The sequence below is a fragment of the Chinchilla lanigera genome, unplaced genomic scaffold (genome assembly GCF_000276665.1).
Source record: "Chinchilla lanigera isolate Chin_1 unplaced genomic scaffold, ChiLan1.0 scaffold00105, whole genome shotgun sequence".
Classification (NCBI taxonomy): Eukaryota; Metazoa; Chordata; class Mammalia; order Rodentia; family Chinchillidae; genus Chinchilla; species Chinchilla lanigera.
The window spans coordinates 3,611,701-3,629,216 of NW_004955506.1; the positions used below are offsets into that span (position 1 = coordinate 3,611,701).

The following is a 17,516-nucleotide window of genomic DNA, read 5'->3' on the forward strand; positions in this document are numbered from 1 at the left end:
AGAGAAATCACATGTGTGACATTGTAGTCTGTGGCTTCTTGACACATGCAGAAGATACCACACCCAATGTCGGTCTTGTGACAACCTCGGTATGGAGTCGGGGTGAACACGACGATCGGTAGGCACAGGAGTAGCCGTGGATCCTGGCAAGGCATGTGTTCTCTGTTGGTGATGGGTCATGGGTCATGCCCAGCCCCGGGCTTGTGGCCACAGGCATGGTGGCAGTGGTGGTGCCAGCACATCCGCTGAAAGAGGGTGATGATGGAGATGGAGTTATTATCCTCTTCAAAGAGCAGATGTCCTAGGTTCTGTCCCCAGTAGCACACAGAGCACACAGAGCACAGCACAGAGAACACATAGAGCACACAGGGCACACGAGTACACAAGGAAAACAGAATACATGTACATGGAGCACACAGGAGTCGCATGGAACATGCCACACACACAGAGCACGCTGCCTCACGGGCACTGTACTCACCCGGGCACATCTTTCTCTGGTGAGACTAGAGCTGGGTCAGCACCGTCAGCCTTCACAGTGTAAAGTCCACTGCACCAAGGGCAAAAAGGGCAAAAAGGCTTGTGGCAGTCCCCCTACACTGCCAGGGCAGCATGGGAACAGGGAAGCCTTTGCTGGAGGGTGGCAGCCTTACCCTGTACCAAGCCTGGGTTTCTGGGCATGCTCCAGGGAGCCGTGTCAGACCGGCCTCTGTGCTGGCACAGTGGGAGCCCAGATGCATCCCTGGGGTCTGACCAGCAGGCTCCACACAGGCCTCGTGTTTGCCAGGGTGGCTCACGCTTCTTGCCAAGAGCAAGTGGTAGAACGTGGGCCTTGGTGGCCAATTCCTAACATGCACAGTAACACTGTTCACCTACCTGGGCCCTGCCTAGGTCACCCCTAACTCCGAGGGGTGGGACACTCATCCAACCTGGTCCCTCTGAGATGTCAGAGCAGCCTGGGCACCGGGGCCCTCATGGCGAAGATGGGAAGGAAGGAGGAAGGGGGCCAGAGAGCAGGTGGCTGTGGAACATGGGGACCTAATGGCCCCTGAATAAAGTAATATGCGGACTGACAGCCCGTCCAACAGCCCTAATTAATAAGAGATATTAAACTGGCTGCCAGGGGACAGAATGGATTGGAGGGGACAGAGAAGCAGCTCACTCAGGTGGGTCCCTCCCCAGCCTGGAGCCCCCTAAGCACTGTGCAGCAGCAACCGTGCTGGCCAGCCCTCCTCTCCTGGCCCCCAGCCCCTCGTCTCTCCCTGGCCTGGTACAGCTCCTGCCCTGTCTTTCTTAGAGTTCCTAGCCTGGGCTTCCATCCTTCCTTCTGCTGGGCCAAGGAAGGTGCATCAGAGTCCCCTGCAAGGGACAGATCCTCCCTTCACTCCCCGTGATGCTAGCGTCCTTGGCACCCACTCCAGATTGTACATCTCTCCACCTGCCAGCTTTGAGAGCAGGGTGGCAGCTTGGCACCAGTGGTCCTGGAAATATTTGCCTCAAGGAAGTGGGGCAGACACCTGAGGCACGGGGCTCCCCAGGGCTGGCTGCTTGGCATTTTCGAGCACACCACTACATTGCTGGGGGAGAACCTTTTCAAGGGCAGGGGTTTCCTGATCCTGGGACCATGGCAAGAGATGCTAATGCCAACCACCTCCTCCCGCCCTGGAAGTGGCACACCTTGTGCTCACGGCCGGGTAGGCAGCAGTCCATACCTACAGGCAGCATCAGGAGATTCTGAGTCAGACAGACTGGGGTCAGATCCCAGGTTGGCCCCATACCAGCTGTGTGCACTTGGACAGGTAAACTACCCCTAAGCTTCTCTCAGGAGTTGGCTCCACGGTGAAAGAAAATCATGTATTTTTATTGTTTGACCCCATACTAAACACTCATAAGTCCTCAACCTGTGGCTGACACTACAGGTATGCCATTATCTACATTATCCTGCATATCTTGAGCATCTGCTGTATGTCTGAGACAGTTCGCCATGGTGACACAGTGGTGGAGGCACAGTCTTGTTCTCAGGGTCTCCTGGTCTGGAGCTTCACCCTCCACAGTGAGGTTCTGCAGTGTTCACTGGACGCTGGGACTGGGACAGCTCTTCCACTGGAGATGCCCGCACCATGAAGGCAGCCCCACTCTGCCCTGTGCCTCTAGTGCCCCCTCCCTCCATGGAGCTGTGCCCATGTCCTTGGCTCCAAAGTGCTGGCCTGCAGCACCTTTCTGCACAGCCAGCCCCTTGGGATGCCACTGAAGAAGTCTCAAGAAGGAGGTGTATGATGATCCCACAGTGGACGTTTTGTCCTGGACCAGCATACCTTTTTGGCTGCAGGAGACAGGGCAGCATCTCTAGTACCTCCCAGGCCTCACTCACCTTCCTGCTGGCCACAGTGTGGCTTTCCCAGGAGGCCCAGACTGGTTGAGAGTCTGTGCTCCTATCTGTCAAGGACATTTGCCCTTCCGGCCCTACCCAAGCCACAGAACTGCAGTCAGGAGCCCATGAGCCATGGAGGTGTCCTGCCTCTGCTGAAAAAGCAATAACATTAGGAGGCAGGAGCCTGGCGAGGGGGAGTGGGCTGTGGCTGGACAAGTCCCTGCCTCTCTCCCCAGCCACTTACTTCTCTCTGGGACAGCCCAGCTGAGGCCAAGCACCCACTGTCAGCAGGCCACCCAGAAGTTCAGTGTTGACCAGAGGCAGATAAGACAGAACCCAGGTAACTGGCCCCTGACCTGATCATGCTTCTCCAGTGAGTTAATGCTTGGGGGCCTCTGTCGAAGAGACCACTGCTGAGGACAGCTTCTGCTTGCTGGAGGAACCTGGTGCTAGGTGGGCACGTGGTATAGGTCCGGTGAGCGAATGCACACACACTGCTGCTCACTCTCCTGCTGGTCCAGATGCAAAGGATACCAGCCTTGCGGTGCCCATCAGCAGAGTGACCACACAAGCCAGCCTCTCTGGGTGCCCAGCCCTGCTCGACAGAGTGGGCAGAACGCTCTGGAGGGCCTTTCAGCTCAAATTCTAGGATCGGTGGTCAGGCGTTTCTTGTGAGCACAGCTGGCTCCACCCTCCTTGGAGATCTCAGGCAGCCTGTGCTCATCCTGCCCTCTACTTTAGATACCAGCATGTTTTCCAGCTTCATTTTTATCCTTCTTAAATCATCCTTCCTTTTTCCCCAAAACTTCACTGTCCCATGATGTGCCCTTTGAAAAAAGTTGGGTCACCTCCAAGAAAATATAATCTAATGCCCTCTCTTTCTCTGAGATTCTGCCTCCTCCCCTCACCCTTACATCTCTGGACAGTGACTCTTTGGTGATTGCCCCTCTTACTCCCCAGAGTCACTTAAATAGGCTGCCCAGTGGGTGTGGCCTGCGAGCCGCCTCTGTACAGGTGGGCACCCAGAAAGAAAGTGCTCTCAGCCCCAAGGAAAGGATAGTGGCATGGTGTGGGCACATGCTGATGATGGCAGGTACCTGGATCTGGATTTGCCAGAGCCATTTACCTTCGATTCTTCATTTGTAAATTGGGGGTGGACATGACTGGTACTTCCTGGATTTTTGTCAGGAGCAGCCAAGATGGGAAAGGTGTTGTGGATTCTTTGCATCTTCAGATAGTCGGCCTGAGGACAAATCCATGGACTCCCTGCAGAGTCAGGTGTCTGGTGGAAGTTTCTGGGAGGCAGATTTCACCTCAGTGAGTGGCATGACCAAAAGAGCCTCCTCATTGGCAGTGACAAGGGGCCCTGCAGGGAGAGCATCTGGTAGGCTGGGCTGGGTCTCCTGTGGTCACCTCTTCTTCTAAGTAGTGGGAATTGAAGGAGTTTTTGGTTTACTCAAACCAGCTAGAAATGGAGGTGCAGAGCCCCAGGTGTCCAGAGACGTGGGTCCTGCCCCACATGTGCACACCCTGTGGTGGGACCAGACAGCTCAACCCTGCTTCTAGCAGCAGAGATCAGAGCAACGAGGTCACCTGACTGAGTCTTAGAGGACCAGGACCAGAGCTCAGCCACTGGGCAGCTGGCCTCCCCCGACAACACTGAGTTCCCTAGAAGATGGGGAGAGCTGCCCCACAAATGAGCTGTGCTTGCTCAGGACAAGCACCACCTGTTCTGCATCGTGATTGCCACCTGCACCCCATGGATAAGACTGATATGGCCTGGCCTCTGTCTGGAGCTTGTTGACATCATCTGTCCTCTCCTGGTCCCCATCACAGAGTATATGTGGCTGGCAGCCCAAAAACCCAGTCCCAAGCCCTTTCAATCAGTGCTCCACACCTCTGTGACCAGGCACAGGCACCCAGTGAATGACGGGGTGGAGCAGAAAGGCTGTGGTGCTGTGCATCTCAGACTTTAGGCTGGGGTGGGGAGCTTGCCCACTCTCTGACTATGTAGCTCCTGACCTCATTATCCACCTCTTCAGGTCAGCAGGTGGATTGACAGGGTAGGGGCGGCTGGCAGGGTGAGGTCCACTCCTCAGCAGGCAGACATGTGCGGAGGGTGGGCTTCCTCTTAGGGCGGGAAGGTGACCTGCTCCAGTGGCACGGACTTCAGACACACCTGACAGTTTGGTCTGCAGCTATTGTTCCCCCAGCTCTCCTTCTCACTGTTGCCTGGAACCCAGCTTTGCCTAGAGGTGGGAAGAGATGGCCAGTGCCCAGATTCCCACCGCAGCCTGGCCTGTGGGTCTTGGGCAGTCGGTGCCCTCTCTCAAAGGGTTAAGGAGTCAGAGGCAATTAGCTTAATTATCCTGGAGGACCTGAGAGTAGAGGGAGCCAGGAAGGGACCGTGCACAGGGAAAGTGGCCAGGCCATGCAAGGAGGGGCTCAGCCACTGCCAGACTTCCAGCTTTCCTGTCCCCTCCACCATCTTGCGTCCACAGTGTCCTCTCCTGTCCAGCAGGCTGCAGGACACACAGGCTGGACAGACAGGTGCTAGGCCAGTAGTGTGAGCAGAGACCCTCAGGGACCCTCAGCTGTACATTTTGGAGAGGGAGGGTCCTCTAACCTTCAGGTGGACAGACCAGATCTCGCTAAGGTCCAAAGAGATTAAGATCAAGCCCAGACTCACTCAGCATGGCTCTTGTGGGGCTAGCACTTGGAGTTCAGGAACCAAGGGTGCATCCACCCCAAATGCAGGAGCCAAGGGCACGCAGCCAGGATCGGTCAGTTAGCTGCAGGGTCCTGCCTAGCCCAAAGCCACACCATCCTATCCCTGGGCAAGAGGATCCTGCTCACACTAGAGGTATCTCAAGGCCTGCGTAGAGGGACTACTGGAAACCCGGCAGGAACCTGAACCTGGCAGCAACAGAGCTGTTGCCGCCTTGGGTCCTGGGAGCAAGAGTAAAAAGTGAGTGGAGCCAAGGAGGCCACTGTGGAGCGGCTCTGAGGGGAGGCTGGGTCCATCATGGTCCAGGACAAAGCCAGCCAGGGATGTAAGTAGAATAAGTACTCAGACCCACTCCCCTCCCTCCAGCTGCTGGGAAGCCAGGAGCTTAGGGTTCCGTCCATGCTGGCCAGCCTCTGGGAGAAGAGACAGCGAAGACAGTGTAGGACGGATGGGGCACTGGTTGGGCAGAGGCAGATGCCAACCTGACCCTCCAAAGCACCCACTTCACCCTCAGGACCAGCCATGGCCACTCTGCCTGGGACTCCTCCCTCAGCCCACCCCCAGGCCAGTCCTGCCCCTGTGCATGGCCCTGGATCCCTCTACCCTGGGGACAAGCAGCAGCCTGCCTGGAGCCCCTCCCCACCCGCTGCAACCTCTGTGCTCCTCGCCAGTTCTGTGGTGTAAGTAATCCCTGCTGATTCCAGGCTGCTGCAGTGATGTCCCTGACCTGGAGTGGAAAGGGACATCCCCAGTGGCTCTCAGGGCCTGGCAGCCTCCCTGCTCCTCTCACAAACTCCCTTCATGCCTCCCTGTCTTCCTCCTCCTTAGAAGGTGTGCAGTAGAGGTGGGGCAGGTCTGTATCAGAATTGAGGCTCTATGACCTGGGGTGAAACAGTGATCTTGATACCATAAGGGGAACACAGCAGAGAATAGATATAACAGACCCAGAGAAGGCTCTCTGCATGGCTAGGTTTTCTGATGAGATCACTACACCAAAATACCCCTGAGCATGTTAGCCAATCTCTTCAGGCTGCCAGATGCCTGCCAGGTGCTATGGGAATCCTGGCTGCAAGCCTCAGTTTCCTCACTTGCAGAGTAAGGCAGTACCTGAGATTGCCTTCCGGCTTGCTGTGGGTTTTCGGTAGGGTACATGCAGCACGCAGAGGGCTTGTGCCCACGTCCATGAGCACCTCTTTCTTCCCTCACACACTTATCCCTCCCTTAGGCACCTGCTAATCATAGCCCTGCCCTGCTGTGTGCCTCTCTGGACACCAGACGGAGACCCAGCAGCAAGGGCAGCCAATGCCCCAGTGTCCTGGAGGTTATGTTCTGGGCACAGGAGGCGCATGGTGATGGTATGTGTCTGGAGGCTTCAGATGGAGGAGGAGAAGGCTGCCAGGTGGAGGGACCCTGTCTTAGTCACTTTCCCACCTCTGAGACGAAACCACCCACAGCTTGAAGGAGGGGAGGTTCATGTTGGCTCAGTGTCAACCCATGGTCCTTTGGCTCCAGGGCAGACACAGGATGGCAGAGGGGATGGCAGAGGAAAGTTGCTGAACCCATGGAAGTGAAGAAGCAGAAGATGAGGGAGGAGCCAGGACAAGAATGCACTCTCCCAGGTCACTACCTCCAGCCAGGCCCCAAGTCCTAACAGTGCTCTCAGCAGCTGAGCTGATCGATGGATGTAACCCTGATGAGTGTAGCACTCCATGATCAAATCACCTGTGACACACATGAGAATTCGGGGGAACATTTTAGATCTAAACTGTAACAGATCCCAATTCAAAGAGGCCTCCCTGAGCAAGTGAGAGTGCACTGGATGCCTGGAAGAGGATCCTTGCAGAGGGAATGGCCGGTGCACATTCCTTGAGGTAGGAGCTGCCTGTCCAGGGACAGCTGGGGTGCTGTGGCTGGAGCAGAACAGGCCAGAGGACAGATACAGGAGACAGGAGCCAAGATAAGTTTGGGTCCTGTAGGGCTAAGGGGGCCACATGAGGACTCTGAATTATACTTTGCAGAGCACAGCCTGGAGGGGCTGGGACAGAAGCATGAAGATCAGGTGAGAGACAGTGAGAACACTGAATTGGTAGAGATGGGTGGATTCTGGGCACATAGTGAAGGTGGTGTGGGTGGCATTCGCTGCTGGATTGTTTGTGCAGTGTGGGCCAGAACAGGGTTATTGCTGACCCTGAGGTCCAGGCTGAGTGCTGGACTGTCATGAGAAGGGGAGAGGATGTGCTTCCCATGACAGGGAAGATCTCAAGAGAGGCCAATTTGATGGGCATGATGGGAGGAAAGCAGAGGTCCCTTTGGGTCATGTCACGTGTGAACTACATATTAGATACCTGAGAGGTGATTGCTGCGGGGTAGGTGGAATTCTGGGGAGAGGTGAGGATGGAGATGCAATGGGGACTGTCAAACAGAGGGTATTTTAAGACTGAATGAAAACGTTCAGAGAGTGAAGAGAGCCAGAGAAGAGAAGGGCCCCAGGACTGTGCCTCCGAGCCCAGTACTGTACAAAGGTTGGAGAGAAGTACAGGGAGCCGGAACAGACTTAGAAGCAACTTCCAGTAAAGTAGGACCAGGGGAGAGTGAGGCAGCACAGGCAAGATAAACAACTGTCCATACAGAAAGGCGTTGTCCTGGGCTGCTGACGGGCCTCGTCAGAAGTGGACTGGAAACTGACGGTTGGCTTTTCAATATGGTGGAAATGGGCACTTGGGAAAACCTTTGCTTTAGGGAGTAATGTCAGAGAAAGCTGGTTAGAAGTGGAACGGAGAGAGAATGGGAGAAAAGGAATTGGGACTGCAGCTGTAGACAACTCATTCAGGAACTTTTGCTCCATGGAAAGCAAGGAATTGGGTTTGTAGGATGAGGGAGCTTGGGGCGAAGCAGGGTTTTCTTTCACTGCATGGGAGAGATTATAGGCCATCTGCTTGCCTATGACCCTGGGGTGCAGGGGGCTGACTGCCAGACCCGTGAGCACATGTCAGTGAGAAGGGCTGCATTCCATGTGCTGCTGGGGTCATTGGCACAAAGGAGCATGGGTGATTTTCCCCAGGAATGAGAGGGAAGGCAGAGTATAGCAACAGAAGGTGAACCTAGAAGGTTTTCTTCTAGTCTCTGCAGACAATAGGAGGTGAAGCCATCGCCCAAAGTGAGGATGAAAGGCGGACATGTAGTAGATTGAGGAAGAGTGAACTGGTCACTGAGCATGTAGAAGCTGAATGGCACCAAGGGTGGCCATGGATCCTAATTGGGAGTGGCCATGGATCCAGGGTGATTTTGTGGTTTTCTCTGTCAACGTAGACCGTGGAGTGGAGAAGGCAGAACTGGATTTTACCGGTTTTGCCAGGAAAATACAGTAATAGGAGAATGGGGAAAGTTCATAGAGAGAGAAGAGCAATGACTTGACTGTGGTCTTTCAGTTCATTTATTTGTTCATCATCCATCTGTCCACCCATGCATTCTTCCATCTTTCTACCCACCCACTCATTAATCCAACCAGCCTACTCACTTATCCATTCTTCTATTTATCCATTCATCCATCCATACCCATCCGTGTACTCCCTACTGTCTTACTTTTCTCATTGCTGAGACAAAATACCCAGTGCTCAAGGGTAAAAGAGGAAAGGTTTATTGGGCTCATAATTTGTAGAGGTTTCAGTCTATAGGCAGCTGGCTTCAAGGCAGGGTGGCATGGTAGAGGGACGCGGCAGAGGAGAAACAGTTCATGGCAGGCAGGAGGCAGCAAAGTAGGAGAAAAGCAAAGCAGCAAGCAGCAAGGGACAAGCAATGACACTCTTTCTGTCCTTATATCCTAGCCAGGCTACCTACCCTTAAGGCAGTAGCACTCACATACAGGGTGGTACAGCCTTAATCCTACCATTGCACCAGGAACAATGCCAGCATCACATCCTTGATCCCAGCATCACATACCCTAGATCCAGCCACCTCCGAAAAGCTCCACCTATGACTCCATGAGGCTTTGATGGGACATCTAGACACAAGCCATCACACCTGCTTGCCCATCCATCCATTCATGTATGCATCTATCCACCCACTCATTGAGATTCCTCCAAGTGCAACAAGATGCTTCGCTGAGCATAAGAACATGAAGACAAAGGGTGAATGAGGTGACCCTGCTTAGGGAATTTACCATCCCCTGGAAAGCCAGACACTTTAAAAAGCTGTTCCAAAATGATGCCATCTAAAGCCCCACAGCCTGGCAGGGGACTCTCCAGCTCATGCCTTCCAGCCCCAGATCCTTTCTGACTCTGACCCCAGCAGATTTGGGAAGAAGGAAGCAAAGGAAGGGGACAAACACTGGCTATGCCCCCTTGGTGGGCCAGGCACTCATGTGCTGTCTGGAGCTTTTCCATGGAGTCTCCAGGGCTCTCTACCAGGGCCACATATCAGCTTTTCCATGGAGTCTCCAGGGCTCTCTACCAGGGCCACGTATCAGCTTTTCCATGGAGTCTCCAGGGCTCTCTACCAGGGCCACATGTCATTGCTTGTCCCTTGCTGCTTGCTGCTTTGCTTTTCTCCTACTTTGCTGCCTCCTGCCTGCCATATCTCCAGGGCTACAAGTCTCCTCAGTTGCTCAGAAGGGGCCCAGTCAGAGCACATTATTAAAGCTCATCAAATGATTGGGAGGTACAGCTGGCTTACCACAGCTCCCCCCATCATGGCATGGAGGAAATGCCAGGCACAGGTGTCACGGATCACCTCAGGACCTGCCGAGTCACACTAGTTTGGTTTATTCTGCAATCCTTTGACTGGGACATTGCCGTGCTATTTGCAGATGGAGAATCCTTTGCAGAGAGGACAGATGCTACCCAGGGCCACCTGTTGGCTCATCCCAGGAAGACCTAGTCTGCATGGAGATGCACCCAAGGGGAGGGGGGGGCCAGGCCACTATGCTGCTATTCTGGCTCCTCCTGTACCAGCCTGCCAAGTCCCAGAGTCTCCATACCTCAGTGTCTACCTTGTGGGACTGAGGAGGGTTAAATGAGTCTCTGTAAAAACAAACAGCACTGTGTGCTCAAAAGTACTACTTTTATTACAGTGCCCTGTTTCACAGGTGCTCATGCCTAACCGAGGCCTGGCACACACTGCTGGCAGGTCCCTGATTGTACCCTTTAGCTTTGGGCTCTGTGGGAACAACCACAGTGGGTATGATTGGTAGCTGTCACCCAGCCCCAAATGGGACCCAGGGAGAGGTCCCTGGGGAGAGTTGAGAGTTGGAAGCAGAAGAAAGCAGATGGGCAGGGAGCCCACCCTTTCTCAGGCCTGGTAGGAGTAGGGGAGAGGGAAGCTAGGAAGATGTGAGTTAGTGAAGGCTCTAATAAAATATTTATCAGTGAACTGATCTTCCCACTGACTGCCAAGGCCTCCCCTCATCACCCTGTGCCGTATCTGTGCCTCATCCCTCCACTTTAGCTACCCCAGGTGCTAGATGCTCCCCTACCCCTGCTGAGAACCCTGTCTCCTGCATTCCCCTCCCCCACTGTAAGCATAGACCCTAGCATGTCTGCTGACAGTGGATGATGTGACTTCCTGGGCTAGTGTGGACCAGTGAGACAAGGACCTCCAGCAAGGCAGGGAGCTGTCTCTTGCAGCCCAAGTGATGCCCCAGTTTCAGACTCACTGCAGAGAGGAAGGTGCAGCTGTGCAGAGGAGGAGGAGGGAGGAAGAGGAGGAAAGAGCTTCTTCACCAGAAGCTCCCCACTTGGTGATTCTGTCCTGGCAATGGCACTGAGACAGCCCCACTGCAGAGCCCAGCGTGAGTGGCCCCAGGGGCTATGGAGAGCAGGCAGACATAGGCATCTGAGCAGATCCCACTCACTTACACAGCCCTGTGACAGTCAGGCCCTCGAAGCACTTGGAGCCTTCACGGGTGATTCAACATCTGGACAGCTGTGGTCTAGATTTTCCTTTCCTGCTGGATACAAGCTCCATGAGGGCAGGGGCCTGTCCCCTTGTTCCCCAACACAGCCCAGCCTGGCTCCAGCCTGACACATTGCTAATGCCCAAGAGGCAGCTGCCACAAAAATTTGCTTATCTTCCAAGTAAAGGGTATGGGGAGAGTAGGGCCAGGCATATTCTCCAGAGGGCAAAGGTGGACGAGGAGATGGGACATTAAGGTGTGTGTGGCTGATGCATGAGGGGTGCAGGGTGCACAAGGGGTTCCCCATTGGCAGGGAAGCCACTGCTTGCAACCCCGATGCTGAGCTGGAGGCAGCAGAGGGATAGGAGTGGAGAGGAGTGGGAGGAAGCCGTCCTCGGGGGGACAGCCTATCTTGTGCCCCTATCCAGCAGGTGCTTCCTAACAGTGTGCTGGGAATGAGGTCTGCTGGTCCTGGGCTGCACATACCTATCCTCACCTTAGCAAATCCACCCTCCATGAGGACACAATTTCCAGCCTGTATCCCTTGGACGGACATTAGTGTCAGACCCACCCACACCTGGACTGGGGCCTCTCCCCTCGTGGCTGCTCCAGTGGGAAATGGCATCAGCGCCTCCCAGGTGATGGGATTCTCCCCACACGCACTGGAGGTGCCTCTCACCTGCTTAGAGGGGCCTGCACCCCAGGGCACGTCCGCAGGGGAGAGCGGAATGAGTGGCCAGAGTCCACACCCCTCCCATCTCCACCCACTGCTCCTCTGGGCAGCTCAATGCCCCCAGGTCAGTGCCCCATAAGCACCCAACAGGCCTAGCTGGATTAGAGGATCTGCACCACCAGCTACTGGCCTACCTCCCCAGTGTGCAAATAGTGGGCCAGTACACCCGACTTTAAGAAGCACTGCCTTAATGCACTCCAGGGGCTGCGCCAAGGGTCCTGGCCTCTAAAAGCCCTAGGGAGCAGCTGAGGTCAGAAGTGAGAGTGTGCTCCTCCCCTCCCTGGGCAGCAGGATTTCGAGAGAGCGAGGAGGGGTTTCTGGGAGCTCTCTGGAGACCTTAACACAGGGGCAGGACTTTCCTGGCCCTGTGACACTGCTGTTTCCTCTTTTACACAGTGAGCTCCAAAGAGCCCGAGGTGGCTGTGACACCTCCCACCCTGCTTTCGCAGGAAAGCCAAGACTTGAATGAGGCCAGGAACCTGCGATAAAGGCCCCGGGAGGTGCAGGTGCTGGATGATCAGTGTTGACATCCTGGTGATAATGGCTTTAGGGGCACTTCTGTTGGGGGACACCAGGTAGAAAGTATGCAGGACTGCTGTTATGTCTCACAGCTACATATGAGTCTACAGTTATCACCATATAAAGTGATCAATTTTTAAAACTTAGGTATGTTAAAAGTAAATAAATAACCTGAAGTAGTCTGGTCCAACAAGTACAAGTGGGCTCACACCCAGGGGTGTCTCTCTGGACCTAAGCTCCAGGATGCCCAGCCAGCACCCCCTCCTTCTTTGAGCTGGTTTTCTCCTGGGAGAGCCCCACGAGGGGGGCTAGAAAATGTCCCTAAAAGTACTGTGTTGGTACCACGGAGGCATCTGGAAAATCTCTGCTCAGCTGGAAGGCACCGACCCAGCAGGCTGTGGGAAGGGAAAGATTCTAACCTGGCCTTGCTCTCTCACTCCACAGGGCAATCAGGACGCCACGGCTCCGCCTGAGGCGATGGCCCAGCCCTACCCCCCTGCCCAGTACCCCCCTCCGCCTCAGAACGGCATCCCCACCGAGTACGCCCCGCCCCCGCCGCACCCCACGCAGGACTACTCCGGCCAGACCCCCGTTCCCCCAGAGCACGGCATGACCCTGTACACACCAGCACAGACCCACCCTGAGCAGCCGGGCACCGAGGCCAGCACGCAGCCCATCGCAGTGACCCAGACAGTGCCGGTAAGGGGCCCCTGTCGCTCCCCTACAGAGCAGAACAGCTCTGGAGAGGGGGTGGTGAGTGAGGGGCTTAGAAGGGCCTCTGTGTTTGGGGAGCTGCTCCGGTCCAGGGGTCTTCATCCAGCATCCGGGACCTTGCAGTGCTCCTCACCAGTCACCAAGTCTCCTCCTAGTAAGCAGGTACACGGAGGGGTGGGGTGTGACCCTTAGCCTGCCCTTAGCTGTCCCTGGCCTCAGGCAGACCCTGATCTCATCTCAGGTGGGATGAGTGTCCTCAGTGACCAGGCTGGTGACCTGTTAACGGAAGGCAAGGGAGATGGCTAAGGCTGTGGCTTGGGCCCGAGGGGTCCCGGGGGCAAGCTGAGTGGGAGGTGGGGAGGCAGCACAGCTGTCTCAAGTTGCAGGCCCTCCTATCATTTCTAATCACTTGTAATCTACCTGCTTGGCTGCCCTCCAATCAGATAGCTTCAATTATGTGGTTGTAATGCAGCTCGGAGGCGAAAGTGCTGAGCCCTGCACTTCTCAGATTTCCTGATGGAGAAAGGAGCTGGTGAGGAGCAGCCTCTGCCTGGGTGGGCCCAGCATCCAGGCAGCCCCCACCCCAGAGTGAGAGTGGGCTGCTGCCCAGCCCTGCCTCCACCCCACTGCCCATGGCCTCCACCTGCTCCTTCTCCCTGGACCTGCCCCCAACCCCTGCTCTGGGACTTTGTATTCATCCCACCATCCCTGCTGGCTCTGTCCCAGCAGCAGGCTGTGCTGGCTGTCGGGGGCCAGGCAGGAGGCCAGCACACTGCACTCCTGGATCAGCACCGCCCTGGCGCCTCCCAATGGACCCCCAGCTGTGCTCCCTCAGCCACCCCCAATCCAGGATGGATCTAGATGTTACCCCCACACACATCACCCAGTCTGTCTGGAGAGAGCCCACCCAACTGCCTCTCGGCAGGACCCAACCTCATCTGGTGCCCAGCCAGTGCCTTTCCTCTCCCATCAAGTGCTGCCAGCCTGAATCCGCTTGGAAGCTGTCAGAACTTTCCATCCCTCTCACCGGCATCATGGTGCAGATGTCTCCCGAGAACCCCCTCCAGGGTTCCTCCAGCCGTGGACCACAGATGCAAAAGGCCAGACCTATCAGGCCTTAGAACTGGGAGCCAAACCATCTTTCCCAGATGCTCTGTTTCTGATCAAACTCACAACTTGTGTGTGCTCAGAAAAGACAGAGGTATGAGCCTTGATGCCAGAGAAGTTCACCATAAGCTAGTCACAGCCAGGTGGCCCGGATCTCCTCTGAGGAACTATGGCAGACAAGGCCTTGCTAATCAAACCTCCGACAGCCTCCTTATGAACAAATGAGGGTCTCTCCGTGTGAGCCACGGGGCTTTGCCTGGAAGAAAACAGGAGACAAGATGGTCAGGTTCACCAGTGACACAGGGTAAGGGCTAATGGCTCACAACTGAGCAGGAGAAATGAGCACCAAGTCCTCTGAACACCCTGAGGCCACAAGACAGTCAACAGGACCTGCGTTAAGTCCTCTGGTCATTCTGCATTTACCCAGACATATGCTGAGTACCACTGTGTGCCAAGCACTAAATTAGCTCTTAGGGTGCAGAGAAGTGACCAGCTCTGCCTTGTGGTTCCCACTGGTCAGTAACAGAAATGTCAGATTGGTGGCCTGGGAGGATCCTGAGCGAGTCCCTACTCAGGGCCCCGTGCACCTCACGAGGAACATACCTGGACCAGACAACGCCAGAGCCTGGATGAACCAACCGGCAGCCTGACTTTCCTCCCCTCGGGCTGGTCCTCAGGTCCTGCACAAGGGTCAGGGCCGTGGTACAGAGGCGAGGTGGTTCTTCTTGGTGGCCCTAGGCTGAACATGAGCTGCAGGTGGAAGGTACTGGGCAAGAGCTAGAAAGAAGACCTTGAAGATGTCAGGACTGCCCTGCAAAGACCTGGTGCTTCTAGAGGCCTCTCTGACCTTGGAGCACCTGTTCGGGCAGAGCCTTCCCACCTTGGGAGGGAGCTGGAAAGGAGGATGTTCTAAGATTCCTGGAGCCACTTTCCTCCCAGAGAAGCTGCCTGGCACTGGCAGCAAAGGCCAAATGCCCATGTGCCGGGTCAGGTGTCACTGTCCTGTCCTTGCAGATGTTAGGAGGGCTCTTTCAGCTCACTCAGCCTTCTCTTGGCCCTTCCCCAAGCAGCCTGCAGTTAGGAGCAAGGGGCACCAGGGTGGCAGGCAGGGTGGACTCTGGGCTTTGGTCTAAACCTAGCTTCTCCTGCCTGGGTTAGGGCTCCACTGAGCTCCCAGGGTGCAGCTACCAAGTGCCCTGACCTCTTCCCCCCACTATACACACACACACACACACACACACACAAGTTCCTTTAGGGGCCCCCCAGGCATCTGTTATTAGCACCAAATCAGGGCACGCAGCCCCCATACAGGCCCTGCCTCCCTGCCCATCTCCTCCCTAGCATTTTCTTCTGCTGGTGAGCACAGCTGTCCTGGCAGGAGATGTGGCCAGGGCCAGCAGGGAGGGGACTCTGAGAGCCAGTGCAGTTCTGCCCTCAGCCTCCCCACTGATGGTAGCACCACAGTCGGCCTCTGCAAGGCTGCTCTGGCCCGGCCCAAGGTGATAGCAGTGGCCTGCCCTGTCCTTGGGCCTGAAACTGATGGATGGGAAGGATGTGGGCCCCACAGCCCACACATCGTCCTCCTCTCCCCCAGCCAGCATCCCCAAAGACATACACTGGGTTTCAGCTCAGAAAAGGTGGAATTTCTGAATCCATTGGGCCTCTTGTTTTCCTGCCCAGGAGGGTTCCCAGCTGATAATTGGGGAGAATCATGTTCCAGCCAGTTTGGGGACCCTCTTGATACCCCTACCAGGGCAGGATGCCTAACGATGCTAATTAACAGGCAAGCGAATCCTCAGGGAAAGGTTGCCCCACACCACACCATGGTCACTCACCTGCCCAGGCTGCAGGGCTGCAGCTGGATGTAATGGTCAGCCTCAGATCCTTCAAGTGCGGTCACTGGCCAGCAAGATGCTCAGAGTAGCATGTCTGTCATTCACAGTCCAAGCAGGAGCACAAGCTGTACCTTAGGAGGGGCTGACCAGAGCTCTGGGTTTTGAAGACCACACTTCCAGCAGAAGGAGTTAGAGAGCCCCACCTCCAAGGCCAAGTGGCCACTGGCCAGGGATGATCCACTTCTGCCACCAGAACTGACAGCTGGGTCATCAGGCAGTCCCTGAGGGATAGGATGGGCAGAGATGGGGCTGCAGAGAAAGTCCAGTTCCCCTGTGCCACACCAGCAGACTTGGTTCTGGCCCAGCCACAGGGACACCAGGTCCTGCCTGCTGCCTGCAGCCCACCTGGAGCCAGGGCCCCTCCTCCAGCTGATTCTCTTCACTTTGCTGTGCTGTGCTTGGCCCAGGTGCAAGGGGCTGCAAGTTACTCTGCAGGTGGGAGATGGCCCTGGGGATCCAGACCTGCCCCGGCACTCCAGGAGGAGCTGGAGCCTGACCGTGCATGGTGGAAGCTGGAGCGGGAGGAGAGCAGTAATGGCTGGGTGGAGACACCAAAGGACAGCCATGAGGACTGGCAGGAAGGGAGGTGCCCTGCTGTTGGTGTTCCCTTCTTCTCTGTATTTGAAATCTGGAAGAAGCAAAGATTGCTTTAAAAAAAAAAAAAAAAACAACGAGAAAAAAGAGGAAAGAAAGCCCCTTGGAAAAGAAAGACGGCCGCGGAGGTGCCTGGACTGCTGTGATAAATGGTGGGCAGGCTTGCATCTCTGCTCAGGGGCAGCGGCATGCAGTTCGCTCTGGGGTTTCTCCACACATCTTACAATTTTACAGTCACTGAACCCATTTATCTGCCTCTGTCCACTGCTGGGCTGAGGGCAGGGGAGGCGCAGGAGCTCTTCCTTCCGGTGTCTTAGCCCTTGTTGCTCAGCCCATGCATGCCCCTCACCACTTCCTCTCGCCAGGTCCTTGGCTGTACCCTTTTAGGGTCTTTGAGGTGAGATATGGGACACCCCAGCTCCAGGCACCCTAACTTCATCATTGCCATCCTATGGATGTCTTCCTGTTGGCCCCCTTTGCCACAGCTTCCTGGGCTCTTCCAGGTGGCCACCTGGCTGTGATGACCATTGCCCTCTGGTGATCAAAAGCCAGTACTGCATGTCTCAACCAGACCTGATCCCCAAATCTAGAATGATTCCATTAGTCACCTGTAACCAAGAGCACCTGAGGGCACAGGGAATGAATCCTGCATAGATCCCATAGGAGAGAAAGGAGCTACACCCGCCATGGCCAGGCAGTGGGGCTCAGACCTTGGCAAAGACCTTGGGTGCTTGAACAGTTTTCTTGGTTCAAAGGCATGGTCGGCCCTCTGGGGTCTAGCGTAGGCCTGCTTTCTGGGAAAAGGAATGGGACCAACAAGGATAGCAGCTGAATTGGGAGGCCACTGAGCATCTCCAAGCCACCAGGTGTGGATGGAGGAGCCCCTACTGTGTCCTGTAGAGCCAAAGGCAGCTGCCTCGCACTCTCCCCAACAGAGATGGAGAGCTGATGCAGTCCAGACCATGGCT

At 55.7% G+C, this 17,516-nt stretch overlaps 1 protein-coding gene across 6 annotated transcripts in view; it reads left to right on the forward strand.

Annotated features, from left to right (window-relative positions):
* Rbfox3 (RNA binding protein, fox-1 homolog (C. elegans) 3) overlaps positions 1-17,516 on the forward strand; it is a 403,153-nt gene that overhangs the window by 368,064 nt on the left and 17,573 nt on the right. For all 6 annotated transcript variants that reach the window (XM_005407339.2, XM_013506116.1, XM_005407340.2 and 3 more), the window contains one exon: positions 12,683-12,937. In XM_005407339.2, the coding sequence (XP_005407396.2) occupies positions 12,716-12,937 (222 nt within the window). In that variant the 5' untranslated portion in view covers positions 12,683-12,715. The remainder of the gene's footprint in view (positions 1-12,682; positions 12,938-17,516) is intronic.